This window comes from Myxine glutinosa, chromosome 3, assembly GCF_964187855.1.
Source record: "Myxine glutinosa chromosome 3, kmMyxGlut1.1, whole genome shotgun sequence".
NCBI classification, from domain to species: Eukaryota; Metazoa; Chordata; class Myxini; order Myxiniformes; family Myxinidae; genus Myxine; species Myxine glutinosa.
This window is the reverse complement of record NC_136263.1, coordinates 96,967,378-96,986,891: the sequence shown is the minus strand read 5'-3', so window position 1 is coordinate 96,986,891 and position 19,514 is coordinate 96,967,378. Positions and strand designations below refer to the sequence as shown.

Sequence of the window (19,514 nt, the reverse complement as noted above, 5' to 3'; positions counted from 1 at the left end):
ATTGACGCACTATTTTGTTGAGGCTCAGGCAGTGGTGGTGATGATGATGATGGTGATGTCTCCTGACATTCAACCAACGTCTCATCAATAATAATAGACCCTTCATTTGTACACCTATTTGATGGAACTGTACCACCTTGTACACTTTGGATTAAAATTTCATCATTGGAAGGTAATCCATCTTTTTTCTCACTACCTTGAGGTTCCTCAGCTACTGCACCACTCGTATCCAGTACAACTACTTTGGGGGCACTAGTGGGGCCACGAGGAGCGGAGGCTCTACGTTTTTTTGCCACAGTCACAAAACCCTCCTCACTCTGTAAGGACACAGTGTCAGCGGAAACATTTGAGACACTGGGTGTCACCTCCTCCACCACACGAGGTAGTGGGTTGTTAACCGTTTTACAATCTTGATCAACGTGTCCCGATTCCCCACACTTTGAACAAGCAGCTTTAGGACAAAATCTCTTTAAATGCCCAAAAGCCCCACAAAGAAAACATGTTAAGGTCGCTGATGAAGCGTATATTTGATAATCACGGTCATCAATTTTAATCTTAAATGAAATCTTTAAACCGTATCATCCCCACGGTCTGGAAGAACCATGTGAAGCTGCCGTCGAAAGCTCATCACGTGCTTTGCTTTTTCATGGCGGCACCCGAGGGGGATCATCGAGATTCTCGAAACGATTGTACCATATCGAGACAAAACAGACACGAGTTTTTCATTGGACACGAAGGGAGGACAATTTGAAATGATTATTTTCATTGCCGGGACATCCATCGGGGAGGCCATAACAAAGTGACCACTCTCTGTGGTTAACCCAGAACTCATGACATCGTGAACTAGATGCTCATCCGCAACGAAAACCATGACCTTCTGGTTCATACGTGACGCAGCACGTACATGTTCGATTCCGATAACCTCTCCAACCGCCAAGACGATCTCTTCGGTCGGAATCCCTTCAGGAGGGACACAAACCAAAGCATGTTTGCGGGTTAACGATTCGAACGCAGCGTCTTGCTGCGAACGAGTCGTCGCCATGACTAAAACAAAGGAACTCCGTTTTACCCGAACAACTCGGGTTGAGGAGATTAAAAAGAAAAAAAGGAAAAGGTAGTAATAAATTAAACCAAACGAAAGAAAATAAATATGATTTAAAGTGGAACGTCTATACTCCGGCAAGATGCCGGATTAACGACGAAGAGAAAAAAAACGAAACCAAAATTTTAGCGCGATAACCAATGCCCAAAAACGGGGAAAGGCCTACCGCCAATGCCTCCAAATAGCTGCTCTCTCTCCCTCTCTTGTCTCGACAAAGAGAGGAAAACACGGGGAAAACTCCACAAACACGTACAAGACACAAAGGGAGTGAAATGGGGATAGGAAAGAAGGCAACACAGCACAGTACTCACAGCTCAGCGCACACAGCCGCCATGACGCCACACCCAAATCGTAACAGCCGGCAGGGGGCGAGAGAGAGAGAGAGAGGGAGAGGGAGAGAGAGAGAGAGAGAGAGAGTGAGAGCGAGAGAGAGAGAGAGAGAGAGAAAGAGAAAGAGAGACAGAGAGAGAGACAGAGAGAGAGACAGAGAGAGAGAGACAGAGAGAGAGAGACAGAGAGAGAGACAGAGACAGAGACAGAGAGAGAGAGACAGAGAGAGACAGAGACAGAGAGAGAGAGAGAGAGAGAGAGAGAGAGACAGAGAGAGAGAGACAGAGAGAGAGAGACAGAGAGAGAGAGACAGAGAGAGAGACAGAGAGAGAGACAGAGAGACAGACAGAGACAGACAGACAGACAGACACAGACAGAAAGACAGAAAGACTTAAAAGTTTTATGTCATGTTCAAAAGGCACACTGGCAGATGGCTGAGTGATGACTCGTGACACACGATGACAAGGACACAAGCCACTCTTTGTCGCACCCCCAGATTTCCCATCTCGCACCCCCTGGGGTGCGGGCACCCCAGGTTGGGAACCCCTACGTTAGACGGTAGGCCCAAAACGTGCCTAAACCCGTTTTCCCAGCTGAGCTTTCATAATATCACCCTTACTCCCAAGCAGTACTTCAGAGGTACAACAAGCACTAATTTGAAATCTTTGCTGATGGGATGGAATTAGGTTGTCAAAGTTACCAGCTACACCCATTGTGATATCTGCTCACTGAATATTTACACTGAATTCACATTTCTACCAATATACACTCCAATTAAAAATTGTTCATTTCAGGTGAGACATCTATGAACCCCTGTCATTGACGGGTACCATGGCTAGTTGAAAATATTTACAGGATTACATTTCCTTATCAACTCACTTTTCACACACAGTGCAACACTCCACTTTTAATAAAACCCATTTTTAAATGATGTCAGAATATCGAAGCAAAGCAAGCCGTTTCAAGCATGAACAATCATGTGCAAATGCAATATTGTTTTTATACAGCTGAGGGATGAAGATCGCATGACCAACTTGAATGTATACAATCGTGTTCTTTTCATCATCGTGTGCAAATTAAAGTTCCTTTCTTTTTCTTCTTCTTCTTCTTCTTCTTCTTGGATTTCTGACCTGTTGGAGTCTTTTCTTTGACTGCATTTTTCTCGTCATTCTTTTCTCCATCATCGTTTCCTTGCTTTTCCTCTTTGGTGATTTGCATGTTGTTGTTATTATTCTTTTCTTCACGCTCCATCTCTGGTGACTTAAAAATTCCTACAAGGATAAACGGCAGTAGGGCAAGTTACACACACGCACACCTGGAAAAAAGTTTTTTCTTTTCATTGGTACCACAATCGCTCTGCGGCACATAAGAGGCATTTTCTGGTGGTGTTAGTGAAAGATTTGGGATTTGAAAGATTTGAGACCTGAGATTTGGCACATAAGAGTCCCCCTTCGACTCTGGTCCACCAAATCTCAGCCCCCCCCCCCCCCATTCCACTCATGTCTGCTGAATCTCAGGCCCCCCTTCCACTTGGGTCTGCCAAATCTCAGCTGCTCCTTCCACTCATGTCTGCTAAATTTCAGGCCCCCCCTTCCACTCAGGTCCACCAAATCTCAGGCCACCCCCCCCCCTTCCACTCATGTCCGCTAAATCTCAGCCCCCCCTTCCACTCAGGTCCGCTAAATCTCAGGCTCCCCTTCCACTTGGGTCTGCCAAATCTCAGGCCGCCCCTTCCACTCGGTCTGCCAAATCTCAGGCCCCCCTTCCCTGTACGCGTGTGCATGTCCTCCTCGATGGGTTAGACTCTGCAAAACCCATGGAGCCACGGGCGCCTCCCCCTTCCCCCACCAATGACCATTTGTGATAAAAGAAGAGACTATCTTTCTCCTTTGAAGAAATTCCAGTCTTCATGACACAACAATTACCTGTATATATACTTTACTAGAAGATTGTTTATCATTAACATTCATCAATGCAAAATGTATGGTTAACGGTAACAAAATAGGATTGAATTACAATGTGCACCATAGCAATGATTCACGTGAATTATTCAAAACAATTTCCCTTCACCCCCACTCCATATACTCCCCCCCCCTCCCCCCTCCCAAAAAAATTACCTTTTTGTCTCAGTATTTCATCCAATATTTCATCTTCCTCCTTTTCTCTGTAATTGGATAACAAAATGTGAGTATTACTTGTTTAGTGAAATGAGAAAGTTGCACAAATCGATTGTTTAGAGCAGTCGTGAGTTGGAGGTGAAACTTTTTCGAATGTACATTTTTTGTTAGCACATGAAAGATACACGTCTTGTGTTAGCGTATTAATGCGATTCAGGATGTTGCATACTTAGTCAGTAGAAGATGTTGTGCGGAGGAAGGGAGAAGGGTTTGGACAGTGGAAAACAAGTACTTATGAATGATGATTGTTTATACACGGTGGCCCACAAAAATGACTACACATTTACAACTGCATGTGAAAAGCTTTAATGTACATATATAAAGCAACAATGTATTGATCAAATCCAAAAAATGTTTCTTAGAAATCTATTTGCCTTTTTTGTATCAAAAGTCAAGGTTTGTGGGAGAGCTAGAACAAAGAACGGATCAGGATGCAACAGAACAAAAGGAACAGTAGAGGGACAACCAACAGCAAGGTTGAGGGACAAAATAGAGGTAGACGGACAAACAAGGGGTGCAGGTAAGAATTGAGGGTAGGGGACCTTTTTGTAGAGGGTAGGGGACGCAGGGGGTGGACGAGATAGAAACAGAAGCAAGTTCTCAGGAAGAAAAAAAGAGAGGAAATCTGGGGGGAAGGAGGGTGGGTTTAACAGGAATAGAAAAGATCATGAGTTTGCATGGGGGATGATCTGAGATGGTGATGAACAGCTGTCTTGAAGACCTGGAGGGAATGATGAGATTGAAGAGGTTGTGGAAGTTGATTCCACAGGTGGGAAAAAAGAGGAACAAATTAGTGGAGGTGAGAAGTGATTCTGGATTAGGTAGTTTCACAAGAAGGGGGTTGATGGTGATTCATGCGTGCCCTGCAGACACCTTGGGGGGAATGAAGCATGGAAAGGGCAGGGAGTGCAAGACCAGAAAGGAGGCGGTAGAAGGCAGAGAGACTACCGAATGGGGGTCACATTGAACATGGTGCCTTCACCATTATTTTTAATGTGACCCCCATTTTGCTTTTGCACTTCCTCCAATCTACGGATTAAATCATTCGCCGCTCTTTCACACGAGTCTTCATTGATAGAGCCACACCTTCCGTAACTCCACAAACACGCCTACACAGGAAGGACAAAGGGCACTGAACTGTACTTTTATCACCAAACAGGGACACTATGTGAATGTTTGTGTGTTGATTTTCAGAACCCAAAACCATAATACACTGTCTTCTAACAGTGATCCAAGGCTCATGGAGGAGCATGTACATAAATCACAGGCATTAGAAAAAGACATGAGGTCTTCATTCGAAAAAGACTTCACGAAAGTACTTTTACCTGAATTTAAGGACATTAGTAGACAATAAACAAACATATGGTGCATGGGATTTTAACCTGAGTTCTCACATCATCAGCGAGGGTTTCAGATGAGAATAATAACAGGCCAAAGAGCAACCACGTTTTACCACTAAATTTAAGTGGAGAGGGCCTCTTACATGCAAAAATGGTCTGAAGATGTTTTTCTCCACATTTTTGTCTCTATAAATGCAAAACATGCTTCACAAAATTTCATTTTATGAAGCATACATTTTACATCGATATTAAGGTGATATTATGGAGGCATTGCTCAGTCCATTTGTGAAAGCCCCTTTTTGTACACTGAGTTGAGGCTCATGGAAGAGGTAGTACACTGAACGGATCAGGACGTTACAGTACAAAAGGAACAGTAGAGAGAAAGGGGGGGGGGGGGAGGTTGGGGAGTCCAGCAGCAGAGTTGAAGGCCTAGATAGAGGAAGACTTGGACAAACAATGCATGTGGGAAAGGAATGGGGGCAGGAGAGGACTCAGGGGGTACAAGATGGATACAGAAGGAAATTATAAGGAGGGAAACTGGAAATTTGGAAATAGGAGGGATTGAGGTGGGGGAGAATTGATATACGGTGTGAGGTTTGGCTCTACCAAGCGCTACTTACGAACTTGCAAAGAATGCAAAGCAGTCATTTTGTGGACAATCCCATTTTAAAGCTCTTCCTTCTTTTTAACTTGATGCTCTCTTCAGAGCCAAGAGGTTCTTCTTGTATGAATGCCAATCACACAGACCAAATGTACTTTGCTCAATGTTGTGGTCATACACAACGTGGATATTCCCCAAAATACAAAGATAGTGAAAGCAGAGGGGAAATGAATAAAATCAAAGCAGTTATCTTTTAAATTTTATTCTATTGAATAAATCCATTATTATTTCTTTATTTTTATATTTATTACATTATTATTAGAAGAAATCCTTTCACAAACCAGGTAGCCATTCCTTGCATTCAACTGGAGTCTATTTGGGTAAAAATTTTGAGTTTGTTCAGGGTACTGGTGACAACCTGCCTACTCTTCACGAAAGACAGTGGGATATTTAATGTCTACCACTGAGGGTTAGCAGATGGGATACCCAGCTTAATTTCCAACCAAAGGAACAGCGATTCAACTCCATACCTGTGAGGCACCAATCCAATAGTTTAGAGTCCGATCGGGACTACAACCCAGACGAGACAGCTCAAAGACAAGTATTCTACCTCAGTATCATCATATTAGACTTTAACACCAATTACAAGGACATTAATAAACAATGTACAAATCATTATGGGATTTTGGATTTGAACCTGGGATTGTGAGTTTTAGTGCCCAGGTGGGAATGCTAAACAGGCCAATGTACATCATTATAGAAAAGGTGGAACCGTTTTTGGACTCGTACCTTATACGGTCTTCATCCAGATGATTTACAATAGCATTTCTGGCCTCCACAATATGCACGAGTTCATTCAGAAGTTCTTCCTGACGCGCCTTGTCCTCCACTGTGCAGTCCAACTCTGGATGGAAGATGACAAGCTAAACAGGTTGTCCCATGGATACCTCTCCTAGCCAGACACAACGCCAATGCCATATAGAAACACGTGTTCTCGCTTAACTTGACTGAACAGCAGACTGCAGCCATGCACGGGCAATTATTAGTCTCCCACCCGGAGGGGACGATAGGTTTACTCTTCATCTGTCTGGCTGTCTGTCCGTCCGTCCGTCCCACCTGTGGTTTTCTGCACTTTTCCCCATACTCTTTAACATATTCAACTGAAACTTGGTACAAGGCTTTATTATGATAAGTTACAGAACAAGCTTGAAATTCATGGCGTTTCACCAATTTTTCGTGCAATATTTTCTATGTTGAACTTAGAAAATATTATGCAGTATACATGGGTCTGTTTTCTAGACTTTTCCCCTTACCCTTTAACATATTGTCATGTCCGTAAGCCAGCCTTGGATGAACACCAGCCTTGGACGAATAGTCAGAACGGTCCTTCATTCCGAGGCAAGAACTCAAGAAATAGAGAAGTTAAGAGAAGCAAAATAATCTGAGGGTTTTTGAGGAACTGGAAAACCTGCTATCTGAAAAGAGGAAGTGTATATATATTGGTAAAGACATGAGAGAGAGTAAAGAATTCCAGAGCTTAGCGATGAAGGGAAAGAAACAAACATTTTAACGCCCCACCCTTGTGTTGCCATTGGCCACACTATCATCATGTGACGCAGTGGATTGCTCAGTTGCCCAGAATGTTGATGGCAGACAAGCTTTCTAAAGTGGCCATCTGATTGGTATACGCTGATTGGGAGTGCGCAGTCCAGTTGGTAGATGCAAGTGTATGGGTGTGGCACTGTCAATTTGAAAACCGTAAGGGAAGAATGAATATTGAATAGATTGATGACTGACATATGATGTTGACAGATAGTTATTTTACCCTTAAATTTTCCCGATTGTACAAATAATTAAATGTTCCGCATTTATGTTTGTAGTTCATAGAGCTTCACAAATCTGAAGGTTTCATTAAATCCACATAACGAAGATGTCAAAAAAAATTGACTCATCGAAAATCATGATTCTACATGTGCCGCGTGTCTTACTCTCCTCTCCTTTCTGCTACATGCAAAATATGCAACAGCCTGAATTATATTTATATATCTGTGAATATTTAGTAAATCTCATCACTGAATATTTTGTAGATCAGTAGTAATCAGTAGGAAGTGATCATTCCTCTCTCAGATGATTTCCCAACCTAGCTCATCCCTGCCCATATAAGCACCATGTCCGAGCTCACCTGGTTTGCAATAAAGGCGACGTAGCTCAGATTCCACATTCGCATGCTGCTTCTCCAAGATCTGCTGGTGAATGCTGAGGGAAGGAGAAATGAGGCAACAAACTAATTATTTATTTGTGTCAATATAGACATTTGTACAATATCACAAAGTTATTGGAGTGATTTTAAGCAAGTTAAAGAGAACTGTTTGAATTTTCACCATTGTTAGAGATATTATAAGCAATTGTTAGATAGCATGTTCTAACACCCAAATGTGTAGGGTGTCCTTTAATTAAGTCCCCATTACTATTTATTGAACAGAACAAGCATACCCAACTTTCCAGTTGAAACGTATTTGGAACAGTGAGAGTAATGTTTGAAGTATTGTTGAGCCCATCCACATTTTCCACATTTTTCACAACCTGTTCATTAATTCCTTGATTCAACGTTCCCCAACAAATGGATCGGCCGTGGTGGAAGTATTACTCGGCCGCCAAGTCCACCAGACCTGAATCCCTGAGGTTTTTTTGTGGGGTTTCATCAAGGACAGAGTTTATAGCACAAGGCCACTTTCCTTGGATGAGCTACGAGATTGCATCAAGAATGCGCTTCACGGCATATCCCATGCCATCGATCCAAAAGTTATGGACATTCTCATTCAATGTTTCCAAATGTGTATTGAAAGGGAAGGTGGACAGGATGAGCAATAAACAAAACTTCAGACATTACTCTGTTGCATATTCAACTGCTACCTATTTAAGGGACACCCTGGATGTTTGCCGAAGGCAGTCAACTCTACTTTGTGAGCACACTTTTTTCACAACTGCAAGATATTTATATCCCAACAGGTTCATAATGAGCTATCTATCTATAACTCCAGTAATCTCTGTACGTCTGTACGTTTGTCTGTGACCGCTGTTTCTCGACAACTACCGGTCCGATATACTTGAAACTTGCCAGGTATATTGCTGGGGACCCGAGGATGTGCCTTTTCAAGGTTTGAAATTAATCGGACAAGTACTTACCGAGCTATGGCGATTTAGCCGTTCGCCGTTCGCTTTGCCGTTGCGAATGGACCAAACCATTCATGTAAATAGAGGGGGGGGGGGGGTTCTGTGGTCGTTCGCTTTGGCTTTGCGAATGGACCAAACCATTCATGTAAATAGAGGGGGGGGTTCTGTGGTCGTTCGCTTTGGCTTTGCGAATGGACCAAACCATTCATGTAAATAGAGGGGGGGGTTCTGTGGTCGTTGCGAATGGACCAAACCATTCACATCGAATCATCGAATCACATCGAATGGACCAAACCGTTCGCTTTGGACCAAACCATTGCATGTAAATAGAGGGGGGGGTTCTGTGGTCGTTGCGAATGAACCAAACCATTTCATGTAAATAGAGGGGGGGGGATATACTTTTAGATATATATATAGTACGGGCATTGGCAAGGAACGGGCACCCACGTACGGGCAATGCCCTAGTCTCTATGAAAAGGGGGCAGAACACAAACATACCATGGGAATACAAACAACATCGTCAACTGAGCATCTTTCTTTTGTTTGAGGTTGAAGGAGTGCATTTGATCCTTAATATTTGTGTGGCAGTTACATCTATATTATAAAAGTAGCTATGTCTGGCTGTCTGTTTGTTGTGTTATACCTTGATAACGGATTAGCGGATTTCAATCAATCCAACTACGGTGGATTCAGTCAATTCCCGGGAAAGTTTGTGCCGCATTTTTTTATGGGTACATTGGCACACGTGGTGAAACTGCAAATGCCAACTTGCGACGCTGATTATCCCTGCACGGAGAGCAGGATCTCCCAGGAATCCTTTTTAGCTCACCTGGAATGGAGTTCCAGGGAGCTTATGCGATGGCACATCGTCTGTCCGTCATTTCGTAAACACTTGCAACTTCTCCGAAACCGCTGATGGGATTGTGATCAAACTTGGCGAAAATGATATGTGGTATGTTGCAACTCAAGTTTGTTCACAGCATTTAAAAAAATCGGGGTCTAAGAGGGTCTACTGGGGGTCAATGTGGATCCAGGTTTGATCCCCCAAAATAGGAATTTGCCTTTTTCTCTGAAACTACACACACTATTTCGATGAAACTTTACAACAACCTTCATCACCCGTGATGTGCCAAAGTTTATTCACAGCATTAAGAAAATCAAAGTCTACCCCGTTAAGTGTGCCTGGCACCATACCAGTGTGCCTGGCACCATTGCTATTACCATACCCTATTCAAAGGCACTTAAATCTTTAGTCTTGCCCATTCACCCACTGAATGGCACAAATACACAATTAATGTCCCAATCCACTCAAGGCTTAAAAATCTTTCTTTAACCTGTCTCCTCCACCTCATAAAAGTCATCAGGTTTATGAAACTTAAGCAACTTTCAACCAATATATAATCACTAGTGGGGTCACCCGTGGGAATCCCACGGGCATGGACGTGTGTGACATTTCGACATATTGAGTTAGATGCTGCACCTGCACATTCAGTTTCACAAAATGGTTACTGGCAATTTATCAGATCCACAAATAATGTAATCTACACAATGTATTTACTTCTGATAACATGTAAATGCATGTGCGTGCACATGGGAAATACAGTTTGAAATGTGTTATTATATCTCATGTAAAATGTGACGTCAAGAGCTCAAATCCTCTCCCTCCCACATCACGCACACGGGGGAGAGTGGGTCACACACACGGGGGAGAGTGGGTCTCACACACACACACACACACACACACACACACACACACACACACACACACATATATATATATAAATATATATATATATGTACATATATATACACACATACACACACACATATATATATCCACACACATATACACACACACACACATGTTCACACATATACACACACACACACACACACACACACACACACACACACATGTAGACACAGACACACATACATACATACATACATACACACACACACACACACACACACATGCGCACACACACACACCAACACACACACACACCAACAAACACACACACACATATATATATACATATATATATATACATATACAGACTTGGCATTTAATATGGAATATATATTTTTTCTTGACTTGGGTTTACTTTCTTAACTCAGTATATCAATCGGGTGAATTTCTTTTACACTTTGGTGATTTATTTGTTAAAAGAAGCATGTCACTGATTGTCGCAGCAAGAAGTCAACAACAGGATTATATCACAGGTGGCGTGGCAATATGTACGGACAGGTGCATTTGACGATTGGCTTCACAGTCGGGTATACAAGGGTTGTTGCATTCTGTATTAGTGGAAACCAACTGCTGCACATCTCCAAAAGTTATTGCCGCTTCCTCTGGAGATGGTCCGTCAACTCGACAATGCTGTTTGTCATGGAGTGGTGGCTTTACGAAATTACGGCATGAAAGACCGTGCTATTGCTCGGCAGTATGGCATCACTCAAGGTCAGGTGTCAAAGATCCTGAAACGAAATGCTCAGAGGGGTGTCCCTACTCCAATACCGAGGCCAGGACATCCCCGCAGAACCACAAGGAGGGATGCTCGCCAGCTGCACCAATTCGTCCGCAATTGCCGTACCAAGTCAGCTAATCGGCTTAGGGCTGAGTGGCAGCAACTGACAAATGTGCCTGTATCTAGAAGGCTAGTCAACCAACGACTGGTTCAAGCAGGCTATCGTGCCAAGTGTCCCCTGAGAAAGCCACGCCTGACCAGACAACACCGCCAGCGTCGATTGCAGTGGGCCAGAGAGCACCGTCAATGGCAGCCAGGACACTGGAATCACGTGATCTTCAGTGACGAGTCTAGATTTCTGGTCTATTGTGAAGATGGCCGCGTCCGAGTGCGCATACAAGTGCATGAAGCCTACAACAAAGATTGTATGATTGTATAGTGCCAAGAGTCCAAGCTGGAGGTGGTGGGGTGACCGTTTGGGCTGCTTTTCATGCAGGGGGCAAAACTGACCTGGTTGTTCTGAATGGAAACCTGAACCAGTTCAAGTACAGGGCCATTCTGGAAGAAACATTGCTTCCATTTGCTCGTGCAGCCTTTCGAGGAAACTTTGTCTTCCAAGATGACCATGCACGGCCTCATCGTGCTCGCATGATCCAACACTTTCTTGCTGACCGTGGTGTAGAGCATATGGAGTGGCTTGCCATGTCCCCGGATATGAATCCGACAGAGAACGTGTGGGCAGAATTAACGCGTCAAATCGACCACTTGGACCAGCAGCCGACCTCTGTGCGTAAATTGCAGCAGGCTATTGTCACTGCATGGCAAGCAATTCCTGTCCAAACCTTGACAAATCTCGTGAACAGCATGCCTCGACGTGTACGTGCTCTCCTGAATGCTCGTGGGGGCTACACGAAGTACTGAACTGTAATTTTACTGTCCGTAATCCCAGTCGTAATTTAACTTTTGTTTTTGTTAAAAAAAAATTGGCTAATGTACAAAATAAAGAGATACTTCTGGAAAACGTACAGAAGTTTAACACAGTACTGTCCATGAATTTAGTTCGATATCAGTTTACATCACTTTCAAGGATCAATTTATTTGTTTCGAAATGTCAAATGTGGTTTTTGTTTCTTTTAAAGGTCACATTAACAAAATCTAGAATAATTTCAACATAATTCCAATGAACTTTTGGTTCTAAGTCAACTTGAAAAGTAAGTACACCCCCACAAAGAAAAATTCCATATTAAATGCTAAGTCTGTATATACACATACACACACACAGATATACACACACATACACACACACACACACACACACACACACACACACACACACACACACACACACACACACACACACACACATATATATATATATATATATATATATATATATATATATATATATACATATATCTATATATATAAAACACAGTTTGTGTGTGTGTGTGTGCGTGTGTGTGTGTGTGTGTGTGTGTGTGTGTGTGTGTGTGTGTGTGTGTGTGTGTGTGTGTGTGTGTGTGTGTGTGTGTGTGTGTGTGTAATGTTACCGATAGACTCCGAAACGGAGAGGCTCACGTGCTTGATATTTGGCATAGATATGGCCATTGAGCCTGGGACGAACATGGCCGACCTCAAAATATTTGACGATCCATATTTTTTATTCATATTTACCTCAGCGCATTTCAGCGAAGTACCCGCTAATCTCAGCCGGTCTCAGAACAGCTCGCTGATTCACTCAGAGCGATCCCGTGATGTTCCATCCCGCCGCTAGACTGATTCGCTCAGAGCGATCACGTGATGTGACCATTGCCATTCACTCCACATAGGTGGAGATGCAGTTACCGGGCGCCATCTTGGTTGGCATTCGATGCTGGGCGTTGGTGATTTCCGTCACACGTTTGCACGTAATTCAGAGCGAAAAGCGATCATGTTTTGTGTCGATTTTGTGCGATATGAATTAAATGTCTTTGATAGGGACCGGTAATTCCGCCAGGGGCGCTGCGCGCAATACTTACGTCACGCTGTGCATGGCACTCTGTGACCGCCGTTGCGGTGCAATGCTTTGCGGGCAAATCGTTTTTATGCCATGGTATGCCATATTTTGGACTTAACCACTCTTCATGACTGATCATGTGACATCTACACACTCATGGCTACCACCGAGAAGGATCCTGGTTTCACGTGAGTAATATTTACCATATTTGCTCGATTTTTGAAACCGATGCATGCAAATATCGTGTCTATACCACACCTAAAATATTTTTTCGAAAGAATAAGCACATCTCCCCTTTGAAAGTGCCCCCTGAAGTGTGTCCAGGTGGAATTTGTAAGTCGTAGGTCTTAGCAACTCTCAGCAATCTTTTACCGCATGGATTTATCTCGAGTATTTACTAAACTGTGCTAAGTTGAAGTTGCGTACATATTTCAGCAGTTTTCAATGTAAATCGGTGTAATGTAACCTCCCCCCTCCCCTCCCCCCTGCCACACCCCCTCCCCTCCTACCCCTCCCCTCTCCCCCTCCCACCCCTCCCAACCCTCACCCTCCCACCCCTCCCCTCTCCCCCTCCCATCCCTCACCCTCCCCCCTCCCACTCCCCCCTCCCACTCCCCCCTCCCCCTCCACCTCCCCCCTCCCCCTCCCCCCCTACCCCCCTCCCATCCCTCACCCTCCACCCCCTCCCCCCTCCCCCTCCCATCCCTCACCCTCCACCCCTCCCCCCTCCCATCCCTCACCCTCCACCCCTCCCCCTTCCCCCCTCCCCTCCCCCCTCCCCTCCCCTCCCCCCTCCCCTCCCCTCCCCCCCCCCCCACCCTCCCCCCACCCCTCCCCCTCCCCCCCACCCTTCCCCTCCCTCCCCCACCCCTCCCCCCTTCCCTCCCCCACCCCTCCCCCCTTCCCTTCCTCCCCCTCCCCCCCCACCCTCCCCCTCCCTCCCCCCCTACCCCTCCCCCCTTCCCCTCCCCCCTACCCCTCCCCTCTCCCCCTCCCCATCCCCCCCTCTCCCCCTCTTCTCCCCTCCCCCCCTCCCCCCCCCTCTTCTCCCCTCCCCCCCTCTTCTCCTCTCCCCCCCTCCCCCCTCTCCTCCCCCGCCCGGCAATGCCGGGTACTTCTGCTAGTATATTATATATATATTGTTGCGGATATGAGGATTGCATTTTTTTGATTGTGTGTATTGTAGTGGTAAATTGTTGTGTAACATTGGTTGGATATGGCCCCTCCTGCCTCCAGAGTTGTGTAAAGGTAAAAAGGGCGTCCCGGTAGTTAATTCCATGAAACACCACATTGAAGGACACGATAAAACCCTTGTTCAGTAGCTTATATCTTATTATGTGTTTTAGGGTAAGGCCTTGTCTTCCATTAAAATAATACTCCATTGCACCGAATCAATTAAGAATAGCTCCCCCTTCAATACTTCCATTTCCCAACCAAACTCTCCATCTGCGGGTAAAGCAGTTCACAAGCGTGGGGTGCACGCCCTCTCATTTCGCTGCGATAGTGAATATGTGCTCCGTGCTCTGTTTGAACAGGAGGGGCGGGGTCGCCAGGGAGAGGCAAGCCCAGGGCGCGCCACGAAGGGCGGGGCTGTTCAGCCCCATGCCCAAATAAGGAAACAAGCCCGTGGCTCGCCACGAGGGGCGTGCCGTCGGCGCCATGCCCAAATAAGGAGACAAGCCCGTGGGATTACCATACAAGGTCATGAAACAGAGCACGGGGGGGGGGGGGGAGGGCGGTACCGAAACCGAGGAGGGCGTGTCAGACCCACGCTGAAGGTTTGGACAGAAGGGTGCGACGATCGCTGGGACAAGCTACACGAGAGATACGGCAGATGAGTCCAGGTGCGTAAGAGGGTTGGCAGTCCACCGGGAGAGAGTTCAGAGTTGCACCGGAGTTGCGTGAGAGATACGAAAAGCCTTTGACAAAGAGCCGCTTCAGCCAGCCCCGTTTCAACCAGCCGAGTGACCCTGCCGGCGTGCGCTGTGAAGCCGAATACAAGGAGCTGCCGGCTCCTCGCTTCCCGCCCGGAGTGGACCTGCTCGCTGTGCCCTGTGATCCCACCTGCTCATCCCTCCAAACGATTCCTACCCTTCCATCCATTTGCGTACGTGAGTTTGTTCTGTTCGTGCTGTCCTGGGTAGTAAACTAAGTCAGTATAAGCTAGTAATTTGCACTGTGTTACCTGCTTTTTCATGTCCGCTGTAAATACCCGTGACTGCTCTTTTTGCTTATGTGTGTGTAAATAATAAACCCCGTTACTCTTCTGTACGTCTTCTTCTTCCTCTTTGCATTTGTCGTCTTAGTCTTTTCCCCATTGAATATCTGTGGCGCGATACGGCCAACGTTTGGGTGAATCGGGTTTAGTCGGGGAACAACTGTTCGGTCGCGGAGCCTCCGCTCGACAAACATACCATCCTTAACTGCGGACCGTAACAATATACATATATATACACATACACACACACATATATGTATATACACACACACACATACATCCACAAGTATATATCCCACATCCCACATGTATATACATGCTTAAAGTGTACGTGCACATAACTAATGAAATAAAAACGAAGAAATGTCTCTCGGTAATTTCCTGAAACTCGGTGAAATTCGATGAAATTTGCTCGGTTTCTCGTTGAAATTTTTTCTTCGGGCGGTGTATAATCGCTCCAAACGAAATATCTCTCAGCAATTTCCCGTCTGTTAGTTTATTTATTTTACATATGTGAATTACACGCCTATGCACACGTGAAATGGAATTTGTTTTTGCACACGTGAAATGAACACGTGAACCTTTACTTCCGGATAATAATGTTGAAAGAAATAAGAACGAAGAAATATATGTCGGCATCATTATTGACGTTTTTGTGACGACTGTCATCAAACGGAAAAGTAATATATCTTAACGGAAAAGAAAAGCGAAATTTTAATATATGTCGATATTTTCCCGTCTGTTATTTTAGGCGGTGTATGATACATCGTGGCGCGATTTTTTTTTTAATATATCTCGGCATTTCTCAATTTTTTCTGACACCGAGTCTAAAAACATCAATACAAATGAACTCAGATGGCGAGTTATAGTGGAGATAAAGGCGTGAGAGAGGTTCAATGGCCCTTATATTATCGGCCTTTGAAAATTCATTTCGTTCTATAAACGGTAACTTTCATCGGATTTTATTTCCGGTTTTTAAAAAACCGAGCCTAAAACCATGTTCGTGACTGTTAAAAATGAAATGATATATCGAATTAGAGTTTAAATAAAACTGTGAGAGAGAGAGCAAGACACCACGGGCATAACAAAACATGCTTCAAAGCTATGCGAGTAAATAAAATGGTGGATATTTGTTTTTGAAGCCTCTTCCAGAATGGGTGGAGCTACTCTCTCAACGGAGTAAGCCACACCCCCGGACAGGCATCCGACAGGATCACCTACGGAGAATATATATAGAGATTATATCATCAAAATAATTACAGCAGTTTCAAATTGTTAGGCAGAAAGAAATAATGCTTTTATGTGAGGGTATCGTATTGGTCAGAAAGCCTTAAAAAGTTGAACCATGACATTTCTTGCATTTAAAGGTACAGAATGTATGTGAAGTTTTGTTGAAAGATACATTTACTGACATGTGGTTAAGTTCTGATTCTTGACGAACAAGTTGATTTTTCTCATTGATGAGGCGAAACCAGTCGGCAAGAAGTTTGTCTTCACGTTCCTCTTTTTGTAGAATCATCGCATAACATACAAAGGGTGAAAGAGGAATGTATAAGAACCAATGGGAAAGTGCAACTTGTGACAAGAGAAGTGAATCTTAACATACACCCCAAATAAGTTGCATGTGGTGCACATCGCTTACCTCCCTCACAGGACCGAAGGTTCTTCTCCAGGATGACGCCCTTTGCCTCTAGCTCATCTAGGTGGATTGAAATGATGGACAGCCGCAGCTGGATATCATACGATGACGTGTAATCAACTCCATGAGCCTGAAAAAGGAGGAAAATGTATATATATTGTTGCGGATATGAGGACTGTATATTTTTTTTGATTGTGTGAATTATTATTATTGGTTATTCTGCGCCTCCTGCCTCCGGAGCTGTGTAAAGGTCAAAGGGCATCCCATAATTAGTCCATAAAGCATCCACACCACAGCCAATCATAGAATACCCCTGTTCAATAGTTATATCTTATTCTGTGTTTTAGGGTAAGGCTGTGTCTCCCATTAATAGAAGTACTCCATTGCACCAAGTGAAAGAGATAGATTCCCTTCATTCCCATTCCCAAAACCTCCATTCCCCCTTTTCATCGATTAGAAACTACCTCCGCTCCAATTACCGCCATTGACCACGAGGCAGGGTCGGAGAAGAAAGGCGTGTCTCCACCTCGTCATAGAGGGGAGGAGTGAGCCAGCCCCACTCGACCAACCATGAGCCAGGGGTTTGGCTAGAGAGGGCGGAGGAAGAGCGATCGGGGAGGTTCGCAAAGGTTGAGGGGCGGGGCCTATATAACCCAAGGCAGGGCGTGTCCACCAGAGATGAGCTTTTACCGGCAGACGAAAGGGAGCCCAAGCCGTTGAGACGAGAGGAGGTCCAAGGCAGATGAGCTTTTACAGAGGAGAGACGAGTACAACGGAAAGAACTGGGTCGTCAGAGCAAGAGCGCGTAGAGAGGTCCATGACAAGAGCTGAGTTGGTCGTCAGGGGTGGTCAGCCATTGCGTTTAGTGGTTGCGTTCAGTGGTTGCGTTCAGTGGTTGCGTTGAGTGGTTGCGTTGGAGAAAGAGTGGTTGGACAAACAAAAGAGAGAGGAGAGAACCCGTCACGCCAGACCCCCCACCAGCGCGTCGGCTCTGACCGTGATCCGACCCGAGATCCGACCCATGATCCGACCTGTGATCCCGCGCACACGACAGGATCGGTGGCATCAGCGGCCGTCGAGGTCCAGCCCGACGTCCCGTGCGGGATCAAGCTCCAGCCAGCTCCGTGCCGTCCTCCCCCTCCAGCCACACACCTCCTTCCAGCCAATCCACTCTGCAATTCCCCATGTGAGTCGTCTTTGTTTGTTCTGTCCTGGGTAGGTAATTAAGCTTGTATAAGGAATTCACTGTGTCACCTGCGTCTCGTGTCCCTGTACATAATCGTGACTGCTCCTTCTTGATTATATGTGTAAATAATAAATCCCATTACTCTTCTGTCCGTCTTCTCGTCTTATTCCTTTTCCTCTTTGCATTCGGTCGTTTTAGAGTTTTCCAGATTGGGCAGCTGCGGTGCGATACGGCCAAAGTTTGGGGTGAATCGGGTGAGTTGGGGAAGAATCGGGGGAACTGTTAGGTCGCGGTCATACCAACCGCTCGGTCAAAAATAACATCTTAACCGCGACAGTAACAATACTTAATGTACACAAGACAATTTGTACTGGAAACGTTTGTTTGGTGTCGAAGAAATGCAACTTTTAAAACACCTCTAAAACATGGCAAATAAACTGTTCATCATTCATTGCTATTACCAACACATAACTTACCTGTACCAAATACAGTACCGGTTTGTACAATTTACTGTGAGTTTGTTCAAGGACACGATGCCTCCACATTCCATACCACTGCCTGGAAGAGGCTAATTTGAGTAGAGTACCAAAATGTATTGTCATGTGTAGGGTGTTGGAATCTACACTTCAAGGCAAGTGTCATGTAAGCGCTTTCAATATCATGTTCATGCAGCACCATAATCTCGAGAGCTGAGCAGTTATTGGTTGCTTATCAGGTGCAGAATATATTAATGCACTTTTCACTTGTTTTTTTTTTACTAACTACCTCAATGGCAGGAAAGGAGGGGTGTTCACCAAAAAAAAAAAAAAAAGAAGACAAATGCACCAATTGTAATAACAACAAAACACAAAAGGCACAGCAGCAATAACTAATATGTACACAATCTATCCCTATAGAAGGGAAATTTTTCTGACAGACCTTTACGTGGGGCATTTTGTGCTCTCTAACGCAGAAGTTCGGGTGTATAACAAAGTAAAGGGCTGGGAGGAAGAGAGGAAAACAGGAAAGGAACAAAGTACCATCAGGAGATGGTGGGGCAGTGTAGAGGGGGGTAGTAAAAAAAAATAACGACGCGGGGAGGTCAAGGGCCGATTGTATGGTGGGACTTGGCTTGTTTACCAGAAGGTAGTGTGGGTTGCCATCATCATATGAAGGAACACTTGTAGCAGGTAATGCTACACCCACTTCCTCCTGTCTTGTGATCCAGTCTCTCTCTCTCTCTAAATGCATTAACTGCATGCCCATGTGCACTTTCATTCCTCTTTTTTCCTGCCTCCAGA

The 19,514-nt window shown here is 44.9% G+C and overlaps 1 protein-coding gene across 2 annotated transcripts in view; it reads right to left on the bottom strand.

The window, feature by feature from the left end:
* Positions 1–2,324: 2,324 nt before the first annotated feature.
* The window catches only part of LOC137423358 (MICAL-like protein 1), a 123,326-nt gene continuing 106,136 nt past the window's right edge, over positions 2,325–19,514 (bottom strand). For both annotated transcript variants that reach the window (XM_068110412.2, XM_068110414.2), the window contains exons 11-16: positions 17,052–17,178; positions 16,822–16,912; positions 7,733–7,806; positions 6,340–6,454; positions 3,550–3,596; positions 2,325–2,703 (exon numbers count right to left, since the gene is read on the bottom strand). In XM_068110412.2, the coding sequence (XP_067966513.2) occupies positions 2,495–2,703; positions 3,550–3,596; positions 6,340–6,454; positions 7,733–7,806; positions 16,822–16,912; positions 17,052–17,178 (663 nt within the window). In that variant the 3' untranslated portion in view covers positions 2,325–2,494. The remainder of the gene's footprint in view (positions 2,704–3,549; positions 3,597–6,339; positions 6,455–7,732; positions 7,807–16,821; positions 16,913–17,051; positions 17,179–19,514) is intronic.